This window comes from Lampetra fluviatilis, chromosome 15, assembly GCF_964198595.1.
Source record: "Lampetra fluviatilis chromosome 15, kcLamFluv1.1, whole genome shotgun sequence".
In the NCBI taxonomy this organism is placed as follows: Eukaryota; Metazoa; Chordata; class Hyperoartia; order Petromyzontiformes; family Petromyzontidae; genus Lampetra; species Lampetra fluviatilis.
The window spans coordinates 10,253,662-10,277,791 of NC_136289.1; the positions used below are offsets into that span (position 1 = coordinate 10,253,662).

The 24,130-nt window shown below is 48.5% G+C and overlaps 1 protein-coding gene across 1 annotated transcript; it reads left to right on the plus strand.

The window, feature by feature from the left end:
- Positions 1-203: 203 nt before the first annotated feature.
- LOC144936300 (paired mesoderm homeobox protein 2A-like) lies at positions 204-17,772 on the plus strand. The gene is made up of 3 exons (XM_078863396.1): positions 204-444; positions 5,131-5,318; positions 17,206-17,772. Exons 1-3 carry the CDS (start codon positions 204-206, stop codon positions 17,770-17,772), a joined length of 996 nt encoding a protein of 331 aa, XP_078719522.1.
- The last annotated feature ends 6,358 nt before the right edge of the window (positions 17,773-24,130 follow it).

The window sequence follows — 24,130 nt, forward strand, 5'->3', positions numbered from 1 at the left end:
ATAGACACCCTATCTGGCGTACAGATCATCGCAGCATCCGACGTAGCAGCAACAGTAGCGTCGCTGCACCGTGACCGACACAACCCTCTTGCCGCACGCGATCCGCACATTTCACTCCCCCTCCTCTCTCGCTCGCGACACGCACAGGCTACGACGCGCGCGGAGACCGCCACTCACCACAACACTTGTTCCCGGGCTATCTCATGTACAAAATGGAGTTCTCCTACCTAAACTCGTCGGCCTACGATTCGTGCATGGGCGGCGTTGACGCCTCTGGACTCACGTACGCAGACTACGGCTCGTGCAGCCAGTACGCGCCCATCCGGGCCAGTTTCGGGGCCGCGGCTGCCGCAGCCGCCGCCGCCTCCGTGTGCCCCAGCCTCGGTCCCAACAGTTGCAGCCTGGCAGGTCTGCGCGACCACCAGGGCGGACCGTACACGGCGGGTATGTATACTGGTACGATTTGCATTGCACCACCGCACACACACACGCGCGCGCGCGCACCGTGATGATGATGATGATGTCAATTTGTACAGCATACCGACACGTGTGTGTCTCTGTGTGTGTCTCTGTGTGTGTGCGCTCACTCACTCACTCACACGCGCGCACACCTATGTCTTGTTGATGATGATGTGTTGATGATGATGTTGATAATGGTGTTAATGATGATGTTGGTGATGGTGTTGGTGATGGTGTTGATGATGATGTCTGCGTGCTGGAATGCTACCTTTTGCGCCGTCTGAGTCCCGTCGTCCGTGAGTGTTTGCCGACATCCGCACACGGTTACAAAAAATCTTACGTAGACTTCCTGAATAAGGTCCGTTGCTTGAAACGTTGACATCTTCCATTTTCATACGGCCGTACAACTGTGAGTAAATATTCACATAACGTTGTTGCATCACCATCATCATTATAGTCGTCGTATACGAGCGATTTTCATAACGGCTACTCCTGCATTTAAAAAAAAGTCGCCGTACGTGCCTGTCAATCAGTCAAGTCCGATGACCGCTGGAGTAGCAGCAGCAGTGTCCGCTCTAAACGTCGTAAAACTTGTCCCTTCGCTGCGAAAGAAGTCGATCCGTTGTCTGAGCGTTCAACATCTGTCTTGACCGCGGCCACACGGACGAGCGCGCGCATTCACACGGACAGACAGACGGGCAGGCGGACGGGCATGAGACACGGGGAGACGCGGGGAGACACGGGGAGACACGGGGGGTCAGCCACAGCGCACGGGGTGGGGGGAGACACGAGGAGACGCAGGGGCCAGACACGGCGCTCGGGTGAGACACGCGAGTTCGGCAGCAACGTCGCGATTATATCCCCCGGAATGTGCTCTCGACTTCGCCTTAAATTTGGAGGCGCTCGCTCAAATCGTCGCAAATGCAAGTCAACGCGTCAGAAAATACAACCACGCGAAGCTCAAATAATCCCCAAGTAACTCGGTTATGTTATTGTATCTGAAGTCGAAAACGCAATTATTGGCAAATGCCAGGTGACTAATGCGATTTATGCTTCGCCGTTAACACATTAAGGGAAGAAATTGAATAATTTGTTGTTGAACACTATATATATAAGCGGCGTTCCTGCGACACGTTTCCTTCATTTGATGTAATTTGTACCTAAATTGCATAAGAATATCATCCGATTATATATAAAAAATAAAAAATTACTGGCTTGCAAGCTCGCTCCTAGGTGGATAAATCGGACGCGCGCAACTGCTAAGTAGTAATTCTCTCTCTCTCTGTTGATCCGCGGCAATGGGCGTCAGGCATTGTACAATTGCCAATCCTGCACAGAAGGCATCGACATTTTATTTGTCACCACTATTTTATCATCATCATCATCATCATTCTTTTTCCTCTTATTACGATTATTATTTGTATTGTGGTTACAATTATTATCGTGGGTTACAATAATATCGCAGGATTGTTTCAGGGGGTTGGACACGCCGATGATTGGAGACGGGTCTTTTTGGGGGGTGGTTTGGGAGTTTGGAGTTTTGTGGGCACAGAATGTTTAGGGGGATATAAAAACTGGCCATTTGAGACATCGGCCAGGGATCATCGTTACAGCGTGGTTATATTTACCATCACGTTTTGGCATGATTCGTTTTGGAATATCTTCGCGAATATGGTTTTCCGCCCCCCCAATAAAGCATCGGGAGTAAAAAAATAAAATGTAAAAACTAATGGGTGTGTGTGTGATAATCGTTGCGGGGAGCGGTAGTGTAGTGGTTAGCGCGCTGGGCTACGAAACCCGGCGACCCGAGTTCGATTCCCGCTCACGGCCAACACCCAGTGACGATTATCTGAGCCGGTCTTGAGCCTCCCTTAGATCGACTCAGCCTCAAATGAGTACCTGGTGCGGTGTGTAGTAGACATCGCCACTGGGGAGACAAATGCGGCCGGGCGTGGTTGCTGGCCCACCCACTCCCTCGTGCGCCGTTCCGGCCTTCATAGGTGCTGCTCGCTGACAGCACTTGCCCCAACAGTCTGTTAAGGCTACACGGGGGATCTTTGTCGTTGTTAATCGTTCTTCGAAAAATTTGAATTACGATTAAAAAAGTTCGGTTTTGAATAGGACGTTAACGCCGGATATTTTAAATTATTTTTACCAAACTCTATTCAACTGGTAAAATCGATGTTTTTATTCAGCGTGATACAAATTACGTGGCGATGTTGCTGCTGCCGCTGCTGCGTTGATAACAAAAACACGTGCGGCTTTAAAATGAGGCAGGTAAAATTACAATAATAATAATAATAACAACAGACGACGTTTCGGGTAACGGCCCTACTTCACTCGCGACTTATTTTCGCGACGACGAAAGGGGCATTGCACGAAACCAGTCGCATTTTTGATTAAACGTTACTGTTTCTCTCTTGAGCGGCATTCGCAAACAATATTTGACATTGGCTACCAGCGCAACAACAACACACACGCATATAGATACATCTACATGCGCGCGCGTGTGTGTGTGTATCTATATATAAAGTGTTTTGTGCTCTCAATTGCCGCCGATATATGCGCCACGTACACACGCGCGCGTGTGTGAGTTTGTGTGTTGCGATGTGGTGCGCGAGCGGGAGTGTCGCGGTTAGCGCTACGCTGCGCCACTGAACCCGGCCACCCGAGTTCGATTCTCGCTCACGGCCAACGCCCAGTGACGATTTATTTGAACCGCTACTGGGCCTCCCCTAGGTGGACTCGGCCTCAAATGAGTACCTGGTGCGGTGTGTGAACATCGCCACTGGGGAGACAAAGGCGGCCGGGCGTGGTTGCTGGCCACCCACACCCCCTCGTGTGCCGTTCCGGCCTTCATAGGTGCTCGCTAACAGCACTTGCCCCAACAGTCTGCTAAAGCTACACGGGGGATCTTTGTGGTTTGTTTGTTGTTCCGATGTGCTGGTGTCATAACGGTTCTAGCCCTGCGCTACAACAATCCCAACCACCTGCCTTCGAGCCCACGTTACAAATATTGCTCTATAATATCATGATTTCTTTAAATTATTAAAGTTTTGCTCGCTGAGAGGGAGGGACGGACGGTGACGTCCAAAGGACGTCCTGGCAGCGATTACATTCAGTACTTCTTACAACTGGTGCACCCTAAAACAGTCCTGTGCATTCTGTAGGTCAATTCGGCCTAAAATAACAACATTTTACTTCTTTACCCATCAACAAAGCCACGGCTGAGTCGTGAGATACTCCTATTGAGGAGGGGGAGGGGAAGGGTGCTGCTACATCGGGATATTTGACCAGCAACGAATATTTAAAGCACGTTATGTAAGCAATTTTAAGTTAAATCTAAAAACTCACCTTTTTAAACTTGCTTTTACTGAAGATTATATTTTAGTGTTATTTTTTTATATGCCTTCAACAGCAATTTATTATAATGCAATTTTTTTTTGTATGGAAATTGCTTTTATTCTTCTTGTGATTTGGTCTTTTAACCATGTTTTTTATATATCTGGCATCCTTTGCACGAAATAGTGCTATAGAAATAAACACTTGATTGATTTGAAATGTGGCCGGCCTTAATAGGCGCTCGCTAACAGCGCACGCGCTCACAATCTGTAAGCAGAGACGGGAGCTAGTGGTGATCCTCGCTATTTATTACACACGCACCGTGTGTATGACACCAAGGGGTTTAAATACGCAGTATATGGATAGAATATACATTCACCTGACATACGTACAGTCTATAATTATATTATGGTGTATGTGTGAGAGATAGCGTGAGTGTGTATACGAGATAGATAGTGTGTATGTATATGACATAGATGGTCTGTGTCAATTTCAGATGGTTTGTGTGTGTGTGTATGTTGAACTTCTTTCGCACCGTACGTAGCCAACCCTGCTAACCGACGGTGCGTGTATGTGTGTATGAGATGGTCTGTATGTGTGTGTGTGGTGTGTGCGCGTGACTGTGACGCATTGGTTAAGACACTGCGCTACAAACCCCCCGGCCTGAGTTCGATCCCCGTCCACGGCTAACATGAATATCGAAGGACATTGACACCGGTTCTGGGTCTCGCCTACATCGACTCGGCAATTCGTGCGGATTCGGCGTCATGCCGACTGTGCAAGCGGCACTGCGCATGGGGCCGGGAAAAGGTTGCTCCCTCCACGGCCCCCTCTTGTGCAGCCACCACCCCTCCACCCCCCCCGGCCTTAATAGATGCTCGCAAACGACGCCATCCCCCGAACGATATATTTACAAGACGGCTATAGACTGCAGATGTTTCTTTGCACGTTGTGTACGAATGGGACCGAGCGCTGTGCGATTCTTGTACTGTACAAACAAGTGTCAATTACATTAATCAACCGCTCCCGTGTCTCCCCCCCTGTCTCCCGTCTTCCCGTTACCCGTCCGCCTCGCCGCGTCTCCCATTGTCTCTACCCGTCTCTTCCCTCTCTCCCCCTCTCGCTGTCTCCTCGGCTTTGTCCCATTTTGTTCCCCTCTATCAACTGTCGCCCGCGTGTCTGCCACAAATCTGCCGGCATCTCATCCGTCCTTCCTCCTGTCTCTCTCCCCGTGTCTCCCCTTCGTGTCTCCCCACCACCCCTCCTCCTCCTCCTCCTCGTGTCGTCTCCCCGCCCGCCCTCCCCTACCTGGCGGCGTGGTGCCCACAGTTCCCTACAAGCTCTTCTCGGAGTGCGGCTCCCTGGCCGAGAAGCGCAAGCAGAGACGCATTCGCACCACGTTCAGCAGCGCGCAGCTCAAGGAGCTGGAGCGCGTCTTCGCCGAGACGCACTACCCCGACATCTACACTCGCGAGGAGCTCGCCCTGCGCATCGACCTCACCGAGGCGCGCGTCCAGGTGAGAGACGCCTCGGTGGCTCCCGTGGAGCACCCCACACCCCCCCCCCACACACACACACACACTCTGCTGCACTGACTCGCTCTTTAAAAAAAAAAGACAAAGAACGCGGGGAGGTTTCACACACCACACACGCGAACCGCCCCGTGGCGCCTGCTGGGTCTGCCCCGTGACCTCCTGCCGGCGGGCGCTCGATACTTCACGTGGCCTCAACGTGTACCTAACCTGGCACGAGCGTCGTGGTGATGTCACCGCCACTGAGTATCGAATGGCGGTTTTTGTTGTTGTTGTGTAACGGTTAGCGCCCTGGGCTACGAACCCGGGGACCAGAGTTCGATTCCCGCTCACGGCCAACACCAGCGACAATTATCTCATCTGGTCCTGGGCCTCCCCTAGGTCGACTCAGCCTCAAATAAGTACTGTACCTGGTGCGGTGTGTAAATATCGCCACTGGGGAGACAAAAGCGGTCGGGCGTGGTGCTGGCCACCCATCTCCTCGTGTGCAGTTCCGACTTTCATTGGTGCTACTCGCTAACAGCACTTGCCCCAACAATTTGTGAAGGCTATAAGGGGGATTTTTGTCTTTGTATATTAAAAAAAATACTTTTTGTTTTTTTACCAGGTAAGGCCCACTGAGCTGCATAGCTCTTTTTCGCATGCGACCTGTCCACAAATGATAGCTCAACTTAGTGGCTTATCGTGTGGAAATCTATTGCAGCCAAATACTCGAAACGCGTGATGTTGATTTTAAATGTGGAGGGGAAAACCGGAGGACCCGGAGAAACATCCCCGCGACCACGAGGAGAAAGAGAGGCACGCAAACTCTAAATACACAGCAGCAGGCGTCAGGGCCGGGATCGAACCTACGACCTCCTGTGTACCAGGCGAGGTAGTTAACATCTCGCCACTCGGGAGACAAAAGGCGGTCGGTCGGGCGTGGTGCTGCCCACCCAACCCCCTCTTGTGCCGTGCCGGCCTTCATAGCTGCTCGCTAACAGCACTTGCCCCAATAGTCTGTTAAGGCTACACGGGAGATACTTGTCTTTGTGTAAGTGTTTAGGCTGATGGGACACTTCTAAGTCCGTTCGCCTATGGTCCATCGGAAGCAATCTTTAACAGCAACATTTACGTGAATTTAAGCGCACAAAGCCTCGAGCCGTTTTGACTTTTTCGAGTCTCATCGGCAGGGTGCGGCCAGAGATAAACAATTTCCGCTGGGTTGCCAAACGTTTATCGGCAAAAAGTTAACCGTTGAGCCCATTCAGCAACAGCAGCGGTTGTACAAAATCTATTTCTCCGAAAGGCGTTTTACTTTTGCTGAAATACCAAGGCGGGAGAGTGGTGGCGCAGTGATTAGCGAACTGGGTTATGAACTCGGCTGCATAAGTGCGATTCCCGGCCACGGATCGGACATCTATCGCGAGTGATTATCTGATCCAGCCGTGGATTAACGCAGGGGCTTCGCTTTACTGCACACTTACAGTGCAAACATGAGCAGAACTCCAGCCTTCGTCTCACACATAGAAAATAATATATAGCACCTACTAGTCGATCCGCCTATTGGCTTTCCGTACCAGTAATATCAAGTAGCGGTTTTGTTGTTTCGATTTAAAGCTTTCGTGACTGCAGGGATTCATCTTCTTGGTTCTTTCGGTAAAGTCACGTAGAAGGGAAATAATAAAATAAAATAACATACAACATAATAAAATACAATTCTCACGACGTTTCGGCCACAACGCAAACAGCCGTCCTCAGGTGAAGAACAGAGCTGTCGGAAAGACAGCTGTCGGAAAGACAGCGTTCTGTTCTTCACCACAATACAATCGGCTGTTACCTTGTAGCCACACGCCTAGGGCTCTCTGTGTGTGTGGCGACTGTATGGGCAGTATGCCTGTTCGTCGTTAGTGTGAACTTTCGGTAATTGTGTAATAAATGTGGATTTTAACAATCTAACAAAAAAAAACAATCACGATCTTGAGCGCTCTGCAAAGTGATACTCGTCTTCGGGCTGAGTTGATCTGTGAGTGGCCCGCACCATATTTACGATGGATATCAATTTTAATTGGCTAAGTGAAGGGTATTGCTATTCAATTGGGTAAATAAAGGGCATTGCTATGTTTTATTAATTAAGTGAATTATTATGATGGGCGCCGTCAATATTGGAGCGCATACATACACGCATGCATACAAAAGACAAAGATCCCCCCCGTATAGCCTTAACATACTTTTGGGGCAAGTGCTGTTGGCGAGAACCTATGAAGGCCGGCACGGGTTACGAGGGGGTGGGTGCACAACACCACGCCCGACCGCCTTTGTCTCTCCCGTGGCGAAGTATGCTTTACACACCCACCAGGTACTCATTTGAGGCTGAGTCGACCGAGGGGAGCCCCAGAACCAGTTCAGATAATCGTCACTGGGTGTTGGCCGTGAGCTGGATTCGAACTCGGGTCGCCGGGTTCGTAGCGCAGCGCGCCTACCGCTATACTACTATTCCACAAAGACAAAGATCCCACAGGTAGCCTGCAGAGGCCGTTGGGTCAAGTGCTGTTAGCGAGTAGCATCTTTGAAGACCGACACGGCACACGAGGGGGAGGGTGACCAGCACCATACCCAACCGTCTTTGTCTCCCCAATGCTAATGTATACACAGTGTGCGAGGCGCACAGCCCCACACACATAGGGTTACACACAACGTAAAACACACACACATATATCGAATTACAAAGATCCCCCGTATAGCCTTAACAGGCTGTTGGGGCAAGTGCTGTTAGCGAGCACCTGTGAAGGCCGGAACGGTACACGAGGGGGAGGGTGGCCAGCACCACGCCCGACCGCCTTTGTCTCCCCAGTGTCGATGTTTACACACCGCACGAGGTACTCATTTGAGGCTGAGTCGACCTAGGGGGGCCCGGGACCGGTTCAGATAATCGTCGCCGGGTTCATAGCGCAGCGCGCTAACCGCTACACTACCACTCCCCACCAAAAAAAAAAACGCACAGGGTTACACACAACGTAAAACACACAGACAAATATACACACACACACATACACACACGCACATGGTTACACACAACGTAAAACACACAGACAAATATTACACACACACACATACACATACGCACATGGTTACACACAACGTAAAACACACAGACAAATATATACACACACGCACAGAGTTACACACAACGTAAAACACACAGACAAATATTACACACACACACATATACACACACGCACATGGTTACACACAACGTAAAACACACAGACAAATATTACACACACACACGCGCGCGCGCACACCCACAGGCACGCATGCCCGATCGCGTCTGTCGGAGGGTCCACGATGTCACTTGACAACTGCAGACGGCTCTCTGCTCGTTGGCTTTTTTCGGGCTGAAATCACAGCGCCGCAGCAGAGAGGCGCTGGGGAGGAAGAGGAGGGATGTGCTTCCCATAGACCGCGGGCTCGGCGAACCTGCGGCTCTCCCAGTGACTGCTTCGTGACCGTTGTGTATGAAGGCCCCCCGCCGTCTCGTATTCTCCACGCAGTGCATCTTGTGATTAAACACCAAGCTACAGTCTTGCTTAAAAACCAAACTACAGTCTACGTTATAGACTGCCAGTACGCTCACCGTGGTTAAGAACCAGGCTACAGTCCACATTATAAACTGCCAGTACACTCACCCAGCTTAATAACCAGGCGACAGTCTACATTATAGACTGCCAGTACACTCACTTCAATTAAGAACCAGGCTACAGTCTAAATTATAGACTTTCAGTACGCTCACCGAGGTTAAGAACCAGGCTACAGTCTACATTATAGACTGCCAGTACACTCACCGAGGTTAAGAACCAGGCTACAGTCTAAATTATAGACTGCCAGTACACTCACCAAACTTAATAACCAGGCTACAGTCTACATTATAGACTGCCAGTACACTCACTCCAATTAAGAGCCAGGCAGCAGTCTAAATTATAGACTGCCAGTACGCTCACCAAACTTAATAACCAGGCTACAGTCTACATTATAGACTGCCAGTAGACTCACTCCAATTAAGAACCAGGCTACAGTCTAGATTAGTGTTTTTTTTTATTTTTCTATCTCCGTGATTTTACCGAAAGATCCAAAGAATATGGCTCTTGAGATATTGAGTTTTTTTGTTTTGTACCGAATTCGAAACAAATGCCTCGTCATGTTGCGTTGGTTGCCGACGGTACATTGATCAGTTACGATAACGCGAGTATTGATAAGCGTACGTGTATATAGGCGATCGTCTGCTTTTCGTGTGGGCTGATGTAGATTGCAGAGCAACATGAACAACAACAGTTTCGCATTCAGGTGGTCAAAGCCCAGATGACCGCGTCCAGGAGCAGTGCATCGCTGTGACGTCTCCTTCGTATTTGTGGATCGGACATTGCGTCGTTACACGTTGTACGGTCCGTTCTGGATGACAATGCTCTCTCATATAGGTGTATATGGGTGATACAGTTCCAATATAGTTATAGAGATATTTTTTTTTTCTGAACTGTTAAGCGGGCTTGGGCCAGGACACGTTGTTTACAGATAGGATGGTTTATTATTTATTTTTACCTACGTGACTTTACCGGACAAAAACCTAAGAGTACAGATAAGATGGTCGATCGTCGCGTGATAACGGAGTGAGAAGCCAAGGAATGAAACTCGTCCGGGGAGCGCGTCTACAGTGGAGATGGAGCGGTAAAATCGGCTTCTTTTCAGGATCGTCGCGAGAGATGGCGGCGACGGCGTTAGTAAGGCCTTCATCCAGCAGTGGATTAACCTTGGCTGATGATGATACACGTAATAGATACACGCGTATCATATGTCACAGATGTACCGGACACAGATATAAACCCCGTGTCGCGCACGCTTATCCCAAAAAGATAGAGGTGATGGAGACTCATCCATTATAATGATGTTCCAGAAGGGTTATAAACCCGAAATGTGGTGTACGCATAGATGGTGGAGACTGACCGATCTAAATTCTAATGACGTTCTAGAAGGGTGAGAAATATGATACATCGTCAAATCAGTTCTGCTTATAACTGGAAACATCGGAAAACGAAAGTATGTTTTTTTTAATTATCGAGGGGCAAGGTCAGCCTAAAGGTCAGAATTTATTTCGGGTTTGGCGCATCACGCTTTTAAATAAAACTGTGCGCGCACCCCCCATCGTCATTGAACCATGAAATTCTCCTCTCGTCGAGTGTGACGCTAAAGCCGACGGACAGCGGGATAACACCGACGATGCCATTCCCGAGTGAATCATAATAATAATTTCGATTTAAAGCTTTCGTGACTGCAGGGATTCATCTTTTTGGTTCTTTCGGTAAAGTCACGTAGAATGGAAATAATAAAATAATAAAAATAAAACCTAATAAAATAATTCTCACGACGTTTCGGCCACAACGCAAGCAGCCGTCCTCAGGTGAAGAACAGGTCTGTTTTCTTGGCAGCCGTCCTCAGGTCTGTCAAGAAAACAGACCTGTTCTTCACCTGAGGACGGCTGCTTGCGTTGTGGCCGAAACGTCGTGAGAATTATTTTATTATGTTTTATTTTAATTATTTCCATACTACGTGACTTTACCGAAAGAACCAAGAAGAATAATAATAATAATAACACTGCCGCAGCGTCACACGACCAGAGGCATTCACTCGAGCCCCTACGTACACGCGCGTGCGATACCGTGAATTATATTGAATTATAATTGCGGGGGGCGGTGGGGGCAATATCGATACGTAATTAATATAACATGACAGTCATTGTCGTGTTTAAAATGCAGTGGTGATGCTTCGCATGGTTTATTTTGTTTGCTGTATTCAGTAACGTGGATCATCATGAAATCTCGTTTGTGTGAATTATTGTTATTGGGATGTTTTTTTTTTTTTGGGGGGGGGGGGGGTTGGCTTTTTTTCCCACGAAAGTTAACGGTCGCTTGTAAATTTTCAATTTTTTGTGTTTGTTGCTGGTGACGCGGGCAGCAACAAACAGCACACTCGATGGTGTGATCGCCCGAAAGAGTTGTTTTTTTACGTTCCCCGAATTGAGCCACGTTGCAAGAACTCTGGGAGCGAAGAGGTTGTCTTAACAGTTTGGGTTAGAAAGTTCGAAGTTAGGGTTAGAGGTTAGGGGGTTAGAGGGTTAGAGGTTAGGGTTAGAGCGTTAGGGGTTCGGGTTACATGGATATAGGTTAGCGGGTTAACGGGTTAGAGGTTAGAGGTTAGGGTTACAGGGAATATAGGTTAGCGGGTTAGAGGTTAGGGTTACATGGATATAGGTTAGCGGATTAGCGGGTTAGGGGTTAGAAGTTCGGGATAGAGGGTTAGAGGTTAGGGTTACAGGTGAGCAGGTTAGAGGGCTCGGGTTAGAGGTTAGGGTTATAGGGATACAGGTTAGCGGGTTAGGGGTTAGAGGTTAGAGGTTAGAGGGTTAGAGGTTCGGGATAGAGCGTTAGAGGTTAGGGTTATAGGGATACAGGTTAGAGGTTAGAGGGTTAGAGGTTAGAGGGTTAGAGGTGAGGGTTAGAGGTTCGGGCGAGACCAGGGGTCGGCAACCCGCTGCTCCGGGCCGCCTGCGGCTCTTTAAGGACTGCCCCGTGACCCTCCTCTATGAAGGGCCCCAATCGTCTCGTATTCACCCACAGTGCATTGCGGCTCTTAAAAGATTGAGTTTCTTACCGAATTTCCCCCCCCCCCCAAAAAAAAAAACACTCTTCGTGTCATTTTGGTTTTCTGACCCGTGGGTTAGAGGGAAGAGGCAGAACGAGAGGTGTGTTGATCGACAGGCTGCTGCTCCTGGTGGTAGTGGTGGTGGTGGTAGTGGTGGTGGTGGTAGTGGTAGTAGTGGTGGTAGTGGTGGTGGTGGTAGTAGTAGTAGTGGTAGTAGTGGTGATGGTAGTGGTGGTAGTGGTGGTGGTGGTAGTAGTGGTGGTAGTAGTGGTGGTAGTGGTGGTAGTGGTGGTGGTAGTGGTTGTGGTAGTCGTGGTGGTAGTGGTGGTAGTGGTAGTAGTGGTGGTAGTGGTGGTAGTGGTGGTGGTAGTGGTTAGTGGTAGTGGTGGTAGTGGTGGTAGTGGTGGTTAGTGGTAGTGGTGGTAGTAGTGGTGGTAGTGGTGGTGGTAGTGGTAGTAGTGGTTGTGGTAGTCGTGGTGGTAGTGGTAGTGGTGGTAGTGGTAGTAGTGGTGGTAGTGGTGGTGGTAGTGGTTAGTGGTAGTGGTGGTAGTGGTGGTAGTGGTGGTGGTAGTGGTGGTGGTAGTGGTGGTCGTGATAGTGGTTGTACACCGCGTGTGTGTCTTTGTCTACAATATTTGATTCACGGTGGGGGGGGGGCTGTTGTTTTATTTTGCTGGCCAATGTTTCCTCTTTGCCGTCGGATTGTTTGGCGAACACCGAAGCACTTTCCTCCCCCGTCAACGGCGCGGGATCGTCATCCCAAGTCGATGGCGCGGAAACGCCATCCCAAGTCGATGGCGCTTCCGACGCTAAAGTGTGGAGAGGGCTTCATAATATCTTCTCGTAAAGACCAGTTAGACGGCGCATTGATTTTCCATCTTCAATCTCCGAATCATCTCCGCTGTCCCTGCGAGTGAAACCAATCAACCTCCGCGCGAAGTTGATTTATGGAGGCCCAAACTCCAAACAAACAACAAGAAATATACAGTATTGGTTTTCAGATGTTTAAAAGGCATAACTGACTTGACCCTGCAGAGCAACATTTCAGATTCCCAGCCATTGTAGAGCATCAACCCCATGTAGCACGTCAGTCACTCCGTCTTGATTGTCTGTATACTAATACATAGGCAAACGAGCTTATGTATGTCTATATTTATGGTGAACTTCTTTCGCACCGTACGTGCGAAAGGAAACGGCGTTTTATTCGTTGAATGTAATTTATATTACTATTGTGTAAATGTTGCTATATTTTAAGTGGCGTTAACTCTCGGTGTTAAACACACCTGTTCAATAGCCGCATAAATATAATTATAAAAAAAACACTAATATTTACAGCCCCTATGTCAACTCACTGCTGGATGGAGGCCTCGCCACGCCCTGTGGGCCATGGTGGGCAGTCGTTTGACCATACTTCACCACGCTGGTCAGTGCGGGTTGGTGAAGTGGGTGGAGGGGCGGGGAGTCCAGGCACAGTTCACGTGAATGAGATTCAGTTCGACGGTGCCGCTAACCGCTGCGCCACCAATCCACCCTCCTTCACCAAAACCGTAGTGTATGCAAACGCGCGTATAGAGAAAGATGTGGGTAAACATGTGTTTTGCTTAACGTGTTTCAATATATAGAACAACAACAACAGCAGCAGCCGTCATTCGTCACTAAGCGGTGGTGATGTAACTTTCTCAGACCCGCCCTCTACTGGACATCTGTGATGGGGGGGGGGCGTAGAAAAATAAGAGCTTCATAGCTCATCGGATTCCTCCTGCAGTATAAAATACAGATTCTAAGGTGCACTCCGAGGCCACGTGAAGTGTCGAAGGCTCGCTGCTGGCAGGAGGTCACGGGACAGAGCCAGGTGCCACGGGTTGACTGACTGACTGAGATGACCTCTAGATGCGCCAGCTTGTGCCCCCCTAACTGTTCCAACTCGCCACGTGTCTGCCCCACCACCTCTACACGTTCATCGATATGGCTGGGGAAGTTTTCATCCATGGAGGGATTGAGAATTCGGATTTTAAAGTTTCGTGACTGCAGGAATTCATATTCTTGGCTCTTTCGGTAAAGGCACGTAAATATGAATACATATAAATCTAAAATAAAAGCAAAAAACCCTCGACGTTTCCATCGCAACACAAGCGGTCTTCTCTGCCTGATGAAGACCGCTTGTGTTGCGATTGAAACGTCGCGGGTTTTTTACTTTCATTTTAGATTTTTTTTTGGTTTTCTATTTACGTGAATTTACCGAAAGAAACCAAGAATATGTGGTTGAGAATGTAAATAAACATTTACAAGACGCCACTTTATATCGGCTTTAGCGTCACACTCCACGGCAGGCGAATGGCTCGGGTTCACTGACCATTGATGGTGATTCATATAATAATTGTTTTTTTACCCTTCTATCTGGCAACAAAACTGACACCTTTTTTTTACAAGGAGTCATGTTTGCATAGACCCCAATACCTGCAGTCATAATGCAAACAAAAAACATAAATCTGATAATGTATGCACTGTCAGAGGAAGCTAAGCAGAATTTAGCCTGTATAGCCCTTACATAGATGACCGCTATGCACACAGCAGGGTGTTTATATATAGGCTGCTGCGGGGCTATGTAGAGGACTGTGTTCTTTCGGTAAAGTCACGTAATAAGTCGTGGTGAAGTATGGTGAAATGACCCCCTCGATCCGTACGGGGTGGGTAGACCCCTCATCCAGCATTGGATTATTTCTGACCCCGGCAACCCACGTCCAGTATATATTTGACGTATCACTGTGGCCACTCATGTACTCGTCACGTGGCAACCACTCCGGTCCACTAGCGACTCGGTAAATATTTATAAATAAAACAAAATCTTCTGAAAATCTATTCTAATGATTAGCTTCATATCGCGTCGTTGCGTGCAAATTGCATCTCACAATCGCCCGGTAAGCGACCACAAGCCAACGTTGGAAGTGCCGTCGGGTGGTGAGCCGACGCCAACAATTGCTCTGCAGTTCTCTCCATATTAAGATGTTTCCAGACAATTCGTGAGTGTGTATACACGTGGGATGAAACCGGAGCACCCCCCCTCCCCCCCCCCAGGAAAAAATCCCACACATGCCAAGGGACATCGCTCTATCCCAGTTCTCTTCAATAATTTTTAGAGAGGGGGACCACTTTCGCCGATAAGACATCATCGGTGCAAGGGCCGCCACACCATTTGAAACCATTGGGGGGTTTGACAGCAGCACGATGATGATGGGGGGGGGGGCAGGTGTTGTCACGTGTTGTCACGTGTTGTCTATTGTCGGGGGCCGCACGGGGGGGGGGGCGCCAGTGGCCCTTGGGCCATGCAATGAAGTTGCACTGCCCGAGCCCATCAAGCAAGGTGCAGGTGATGTCAGTCCACACACACTTTGCTCGACTGCATTCTGCTGGCAAGCCAGGGGATGGCACCTCCTCGACGCCAACGGGAAGGGAGTTTCGGCAGGATCTGTGTGTGATCCAGCAACCCTCGCTGCTGCCCCCCACACACAGTGCTGGGTTTACAGACAGTCACGCGCGTAGCCACCACCATCATCACCACCACGTGCCCGGCTTTCCCGTGAGAAATTAATCATCGCGTGCTGCCATCTCCTGGCCACCCAGAAAACTGCAGCTGGTTAGGCAGGAGCCTCACAAATCCATCTCCGTCCAGTGGTTCTTAACGTGGGGGGTGCGAGATGCCCTTTCTATGGGTGCGAAACATGGCCAGATTTTTTGTTAGAAAGTAAATAATCTAAAAGACAAATTAGTCACGGACACGGAACTACTTTGTCCCATCAAGCCTTTGTATTTCTTTACAGACACAACGTTTTCTTTACGATTGAGAACCAACGACGCGCAGGCTCCAGTAAAGGTTAGGAACCACTGCTCTACGTAATCCACCAACCCTTGCCTCTAATTTTGCTGGATCACTGCAGCGTCTATTTAGTCGTAGCTCGGCATTTCTGTATCGATTCACTCGTCGTCTTAGACGCGTCGACGACAACTCGTGGAGCAATGATCAAGTCTCAGCCAGTGCCGGATTAAGCTAGTGCGGGGCCTGTAGCATACTTTTTAAAGGGGCCCTGAATAAATAAAAAATCGTAAATATTAAAACACATACATTTTTAACTTGCATAGTAAAGTAATTGTATTTTTTCATTTGCTATACAGCCAGATAATACGACAAATCGCTAACCTTAAACGCCCAGTCGTTCATAAAAGTGGAAGGCAGTATAGTACTATCGTAATAGAGCAAGTGCAGAATCACTGAACCGGAATTGATAGCTTGAAAGCGTTTAGCGCGGGACCCTTGAAAGTGCGGGGCCCGTAGCTACATGTGTAGCTACTTTTACTACTAGGATAATGCGGCACTGGTCTCAGCCTGTGGATTTCGTGTAGTCATTCCTCCGAGGCTATTCGATTAGAGCAGTCAAAACGTGGAGTCCACTGCTAGCTACGAAGCTAAATACGTAACGTATTTTGCTGATTCGTCGGTGGCAGTGATTGCGCAAGCACAAATAACAAACAAACTCAACACATTCGTGAATAACACTGCGCGTGGCCTTAAACGGCAAAAAAATATTTTTGTAGGCAATGCGCTATGATGGACAATTTACTGCATAGTTGCTATTAAGAACATGTGCTATGACGAAGGACCGTTGCCCGAATCGTCGCCTATTAGTATATACTTTTATTTCTTCCACTTTTAAGGCCGCACAGTGGAGTTGACGATCGTGCTGAGCTCGTGACCACGTGCTGGTTTTTACTCGTCGACCAAGGCCGTTGTTCACCTTGTAAGTTCACAGATTGTAGGGGTGGGTGGGATAGAGCGCATCAACTAGTTAGTACATTCGCTGCTGCAGAAGCCGACCTGCGCAATGCATCATTGTGCACTCTGTCCTCAACGGGCATCCCTTCAGTAAATTCCGCCTGGTGGTGGCCTACACTCATCATCATCATCACCACTTTGTGTGGGGGAAGTAAACAGTGGTTACCCTACATGTAGCCTCTCCCACGCCACGGCAATGTGGAATTTCCATCACAGTCTCGGCACTGCAAAAGGCGATACGAACGCCGCTTCGTCCAAAAGTTGACTCGATGTACGCATCTCGATTTCTCTCATCTCAATATCATCACTCCCCCACCCTCTGTCTCTCTCTCTCTCGATCTCCCCGTGTCCCTTCCCCTCGGCGCGCCCAAGGTTTGGTTCCAGAACCGGCGCGCCAAGTTCCGCAAGCAGGAGCGCGCCGCGAAGAACGCGTGCGCCGCCAAGAAAGCCGAGGCGCGCGCCGACGATGACCCCAAGGAGGTCAAATCCGCAGCACCGGACAGCACCGCGTCGAGCAGCGGAGTCGGGGTGGGCTTGGGAATCGGCATCGGACCCTGCGGTCAGGGCTCGGTCCAAGGCGGAGGAGTCGGGAACGGCAACGCGATATCCTCGGGCGGTCTCTCCATCCCGTCGGGCCCGCACGGGGTCACTGTGCAATCGTCGGGAGGAGCTGGCGGAGGAGGCGGTGGTGGCGGCGGTGGAGGCGGCGTGGGACCCGTGGGGTCATGCGGGAGCCTGAGTCCCGCTTCCGACTGCGGCGCACGATCTGCGGCGGCGGCAGCGGCAGCTCACGCGGCGGCAGCGGCCGCAGCTTGGACGAGCCCCGTGCCCGGGGTGACCGTGTGCGAGGCCCTGGGGGGGCCCTTCGCCAGCGTCCTGTCGTCCCTGCAGCGGCCCGCAGGCATGAAGCCCTCGCCAGTGAAGAGCCACATCTTCTGAAGATGGTGTGGATGGAGGGGATGGATGCGCGAGGGAGGGAGGGAGATGAGGAGGAGACGGGGGGAGGAGGAGGAGAAGGAGGAGACGGGAGATGGGGGTTTAGAGCGTAGAGGGTTGGGGAGGGCGACGTGATACCGGTGGTGGTGTTGGTGGTGGAGGATGGAAAGGATGAGGAACGGATGTGAGGACTGATTGTCAGGGAGAAGGAAACGGAGGTGGTGGTAGTGATGTGGTGGGTGATTGAAAACAACGATGACGATTGATAATGAACATGTTCATGTGGTCGATTGATATGGATGTACGGGTGATTGATAGAAGATGATGATGATGAAATTGATGATTAGAGATAACATGATGAGCGTGCTGAAAGATGATCGCGATTATGATGATGATAGTAGTTTTAATTGTTGATGGATGTTGATGATGATGATGATAGTAGTAGTTTTCATTGAAGATAATGATGAGAAAGCCGAATGGTGATCACGGTAGCGAATGACGTCTGCGGATAATGAAGATGACAATGATCATTACGACAGTGGAGATGATTATTCCGAGATGATGACGATGGTGGCAATCGCCATTCTGATGCGATGATCAAGATGACGACGCCGATGATGATGATGATGGAGACTTTGATGATCACGATGACTCCTTGAACCACCCAGGGCTGCCACAGACCGTCGTTTACTCTGCCCAGAAGAGTGCCATCACATGACGTCTTTTCGCGACAAATCGCACGAGGTCTGTCCGCCTCCCCCCTCCCTGTAGCAGTGCTATAGTGTGTGATATAGTGTATATCGGACGCTATAGTCCATATGTATTTATTACGTGAGTATGCTGTAGCACGCTATGATATGCAGTATATATGAAATGCTATTGTATGTGCTTTATGCAATGCGCTTAGTGTAATATATACTGTACATCGTGCCACGAGCGCAATTAAACAGTATAATCATTTTAGTTCATTTTCAATTCACTGCTAGATGAAGCTCCCCTCTCCACCCCCAACCCGACTTCGTGTGGGTCGCAAGGATTTGTGTGAACATACTTCACCACAGAGGCTTGTGTGAATTGGTGACGACAAGGGAGGGGGTGTGGGGAGGCCCAGGACTGGTTCGGATATTAGTCGGTGAGCCACCGATGTTAGCCGTGTCCGGGAGTCGAACTCAGGTGGCCGGGTTCATAGAGAGCCATGCGCAAACCACTGCGCCACCGCTCCCCTTCCACCCATCCCCACGAGCACTGTATATGCAATATATATCTCAACATACAGGTAGGTGACTTATAGAACATCGACAATAGGTGTATAGACTCTACATGCGCAGTATACACGACTGTAACATTAAAGAGAGTATAAGTCGGCACATTCCTTGTTAACGGAATTAGAACGGAACGACACAACAAACGCCATCGCGTTCATCAATATCAGGGCTCGGGTTTTTATTACTTTTCAAGTACAGAATCTAAAAGTGACAGCGCTGTCTCCCCGACAGACCTGGTCTTCACCTGAGGACGGCTGCTTGCGTTGTGGCCGAAACGTCGTGAGAATTATTTTTATTATGTTTTATTTTTATTGTTTTATTATTTCCCTTCTACGTGACTTTACCGAAAGAACCAAGAAGATGAATCCCTGCATCTTCTTAGGTTCTTTCGGTAAAGCCACGCAGAAAGTAAAATAAAATAAAAACAAAAATCACGACGTTTCGGAGGCAACACAAGTCTCCGTCATCAGGTGGAAACGTCGTGATTTTTGTTTTTATTTTATTTTACTTTCTGCGTGGCTTTACCGAAAGAACCTAAGAAGATGATTCCTTGCAGTCACGAAAGCTTCAAATCTAGAATGAATCCCTGCAGTCACGAAAGCTTTAAATCGAAATCTAAAAGTGTTCTGGATGATGATGACGACGACGACGACGAGGGATGATGAACATATTAATGTCGGGAGTCGTGTTGGTACGGACAGAGTCACAACTTTAAAATCCACGCCTTTTGATGCGTCTGTTGCGTATTGGGGCTAATTGCGTTACCGTGCAAGTTGTAAAATCGCGCACGCTGTGGCCCCGTGCCCGGCGTGCGCCACGCGACTTCAATTCTCACCCAACCGCGGCCACAACGTTGATGCCTAACCACTCGGAAACGAAACGTGTCCGTCACTGCAAGCATCTGAGCCGCACTAATCAGAGACTAGAGGGGAGGTGGGCGGGTGGGGGTGGGAGCGGGGGGGAGATAAGGAGGGTAAAAAAAATTAGACCTGGTTTTAAACATAAAAGTAGTTTTTTTACGAATTATTTCAGCACCCTCAGTCACTTCTCTGCGTGGGCCTCAGCAGATAGTTAGATAACTGACTGGAGTGCGCGCGCGCGCGTGTGTGTGTGTGTTAACTAACGCGTGGTTGCCCGAAGCTAAGTATTATTTAAACGTCCTGGTCGACCCGGGAAAACAAAGTAATTAAGTACGCACTGCCAAGGGCGACGGAATATTATAGTGAGTGAGTGATGATGATGTTGCTGATTATGCTGATGCCATTTATTTATCCAGAAGCGCCTCGGCGAGTCTCAAGACTCCTTTTTCCAGAGGGTCCTGAAAATAGTTTATACAGATACGTATGTACGTGTGTGTGTGTATATGTGTGTATGGGGAGCGGTAGTGCAGCGGTTAGCGCGCTGCGCTATGAACCCGGAGACACGGGTTCGATTCCAGCTCACGGCCAACACCAGTGAAGATTATCTGAACCGGTCCTGGGCCTCCGCTAGGTCGACTCAGCCTGAAATGAGTACCTGGTGCGGTGTGTAAACATCGCCACTGGGGAGACAAAGGCGGTCGGGCGTGGTGCTGGCCACCCACCCCCTCGTGTACCGTTTCGGCCTTCATAGGTGCTCGCTAACAGCACTTGCCCCTACAGTCTGTTAAGGCTATACGGGGGATCTTTGTTTTGTACGTGTGTATGTGTACAAATGTACGTACCTCGTCGTCCATCCAATATGGGCAAGTGGTCTGTTTCTCGCGGAAATGTCATAGTCGAACTCATGAAATAGCTCACGAAATGACACTCACCCACGGGGGTTGTCCAGTCACCCACATTCTCAGCCAACACACGAAACGCACACCCGCAAACGCCACACAATACAACATGCAAACACGCACTCATTTTACACGTAGGCTTTCATGACCAAAATTAAGATGCATAGTTAGTTTCTAGTTCGGGTTAAATCGTGTCGGTAGAATGTCAATTTGTGTTTAACTATAACCCACCACACGAAAGAGCCAATCAATTCAGGTTGGCACGTGGGCTAAATGATACTGCACGGCCAAATTATTTGCTTTTTCAGCAAAGCCGGAGGACCGATGACAAGGTTGCGCTCTCACGCAAGAGCGTAGCCCTTGTTAACACTGGATGTAGGCATCTCAAGCGAAACGTCGAACAAGACTGTCAATTCATCGACAGACCTGTTCTCCACCTGAGGACGGCTGCTTGCGTTGTGGCCGAAACGTCGTGAGAATTATTTTGTTATGTTTTACTTTTATTATTTTATTATTTGCATTCTACGTGACTTTACCGAAAGAACCAAGAAGATGAATCCCTGCAGTCACGAAAGCTTTACATCGAAATTTAAGACTGTCAATTGTCAAAATTTTACTTTTCAAAATGCCCAATTTGGGGATGTATTTTCCCGTGACGTGTGAAAGATTGATTTTATCAGCTCAGTCTCGCGGTGGATGATTATACAGTACAGCAGTGAATAACGAAACAGTTGACGATGTTTGTTTGCATGTTCGCCACACGTACCGTGTGTGGTTAATGCAGTACTTGGTTCCTTTGTAAAGGTTTCTATTTGGCGCTTGAACATCTTCATAACGCCCCCGGTTTTATTGCCAGCAAAGGAAAAAAGCTATTCTTCTTTCATTCATAATTGACATTGTACCTACGTGACGATCTCGCCCAAAGGAAACTATACACGAATCGCACACACACACACATCACCATATCACTAGCACGCGACAAAATCCCAAATCCTGACGTGCCGGCGTTTAGACACCGTTCCTTCCTTTGTTTGGTCCGCAGTTTCAAGATTGCCTGAGTTTCTCAGGCATTTAATGTGGCTCGCCTGTCAGACAATAACCCTACAACCGTGTATGACTTTGTATTTATTTAGTTTATCCCCAAGATAACCGAGCATCGTCGATGAACATAATGACAATATGAATTAGTCGAACCAGTTTTCGTCGTTGTACATATACCCATCCGGTTAGCGTGTTATATAAATCGTCGTCAACATACTTTCGTGTTCGCTTATATAGGCTCTATAAAATATAAATACAGTCCGCACCGGCATTGGTGACTAGTCGTATACGATAAGGTAGGGCTCGATTTCGATCGAATATATTCCGGTTAGCTGATAAACTGGAGTTAGACCACGGGACCCGATAGCCACAACCATTCACGAAATGTATACTGGATGCGGTGTGCCGGGTGGTGAACGATGTTCGGGGTTCGCTGGTAGGCATGCGACCACACAGCCATCACGAGATGTATACTGGATGTTGTGTGCCGCGTGTGGAGTATTTATTCCGGGTGCCCCGGTATTATCCTGATGGAGCGGCGGGTTGCAACCTGACCCAAGCAAGTCGCCACGGCCATAATCGAGGCGTATACTTGACGCGGTGTGCCGGGCGCGGAATTTTTCTTTTTTCTTTCTTTCAACCCCGGGTCGTGGACCCGGCTGAAATGAAGCCCTGCTGTGTGTAATGTCGCTATAATGGGATGATGAGCGGGGATACATTCGCGCGCGCCGTTCGCGTTGTTGTATATATCCATGGCGTACGTATACAGTATTGGCTCTCTGCACTGTGTTGTGACCATAAATCGGTGCTGGTCGGATGTTCAATAAAGGGTTAACACAAATGTGCGAGAGAGTGTGCGTGTGCTTTTTTTATTGGACCGCGCTGTGTCACAATATTTTGGAGTGTGGGCGCTTGGTGGTTTTTTACATTTTTTGTGACATCCCTATTGCTTTGTGTGTAATGTGACATCCCTTACTTATCGCGATAATCGTCATATCATCTTCTTGGTTCTTTCGGTTTTATTTTTATTATTTTATTACTTCCCTTCTACGTGACTTTACCGAAAGAACCAAGAAGATGAATCCCTGCAGTCACGAAAGCTTTAAATCGAAATTTAATCGTCATATCGTGAATACTTAAACTCCACTGCTGTAGTAGTGAAGCGGTCTAGGAGTAGGGATCACAGTGATGAGTGGAGTACTGTCGTTAGTTTGTCGAATTAAGCAGAACACTGAATGAAAGACACTTTTTTTTAAAGGTTGATTTGTGTATGAAGTCGGCATTGTCGAGGAGAGGCATGAAGGTCGAGGCTGTCCAATGCCTCTGCGAAGAAGAGGAGAGAGCAGAGGAGAGTATCACGGTTGGCTACGTACGGTGCGAAAGAAGCTAAACAATACAAAGTCTAAATTTTTACTCATTTTTAATAAAAATTTCCAATATGAGATTTTCTATTCGGTTATTTTTATTGACTCTCTATTCATATAAACTATATATCCATATAGTTTATATGGATATTTTGTTTAAGTGATTTGTTTACATTTTCTATACTTTGCACTCCTATCGTTTTTGTTGTTGTAATGTTTGTTGTAACGTTGTTGTAACCTTATGACCTGGACATGTGTGAAAAAGAGCTTTATAGCTAATCGGATTCCTCCTCCAGTCTAACTATGTAAACATTCTGATGATTTCTAGATCCCCCACCGCGGATAAGCAATTTGGCCGTCGCGGCTGTAACAGGATTGAATGAATCCGCGACAGAATGAATAATAAATTATGTTAATGTCAGGCAGCCAATCAGCGTCAAGGGGCGGTCTAATCTGGGTGCAACAGAATGAGATAAATTATGTTAATGTGAATAAGCCAATCAGCTACATCATGGGACCTCCTTTGCCAGTACTGTACCAAAATATACCAATAGGGTTTTTACTGGCAAAGGAGGTCCCATGATGTAGCTGCTTAACCCCGAGCTTACCCCGAGCCCTTATTACTCTGGTAGTGCGTTGTCTTGAACTGTGCGCCTTTTGGCGTCATCTGGTCGAACACCATATGAGACGAGGCTCCAAAGAAAGCTGTCTCTGGTGTGGACCAATCAGCAGAGGTGGGACAAAGTCATTGTTATGCAAGTCCAAGTCGAGTCGCAAGTCATCAAATTCATGACTCGAGTCTGACTCGAGTCCAAGTCACATGACTCGAGTCCACATCTCATAGGTGGGACAAAGTCATTGTTATGCAAGTCCAAGTCGAGTCGCAAGTCATCAAATTCATGACTCGAGTCTGACTCGAGTCCAAGTCACAT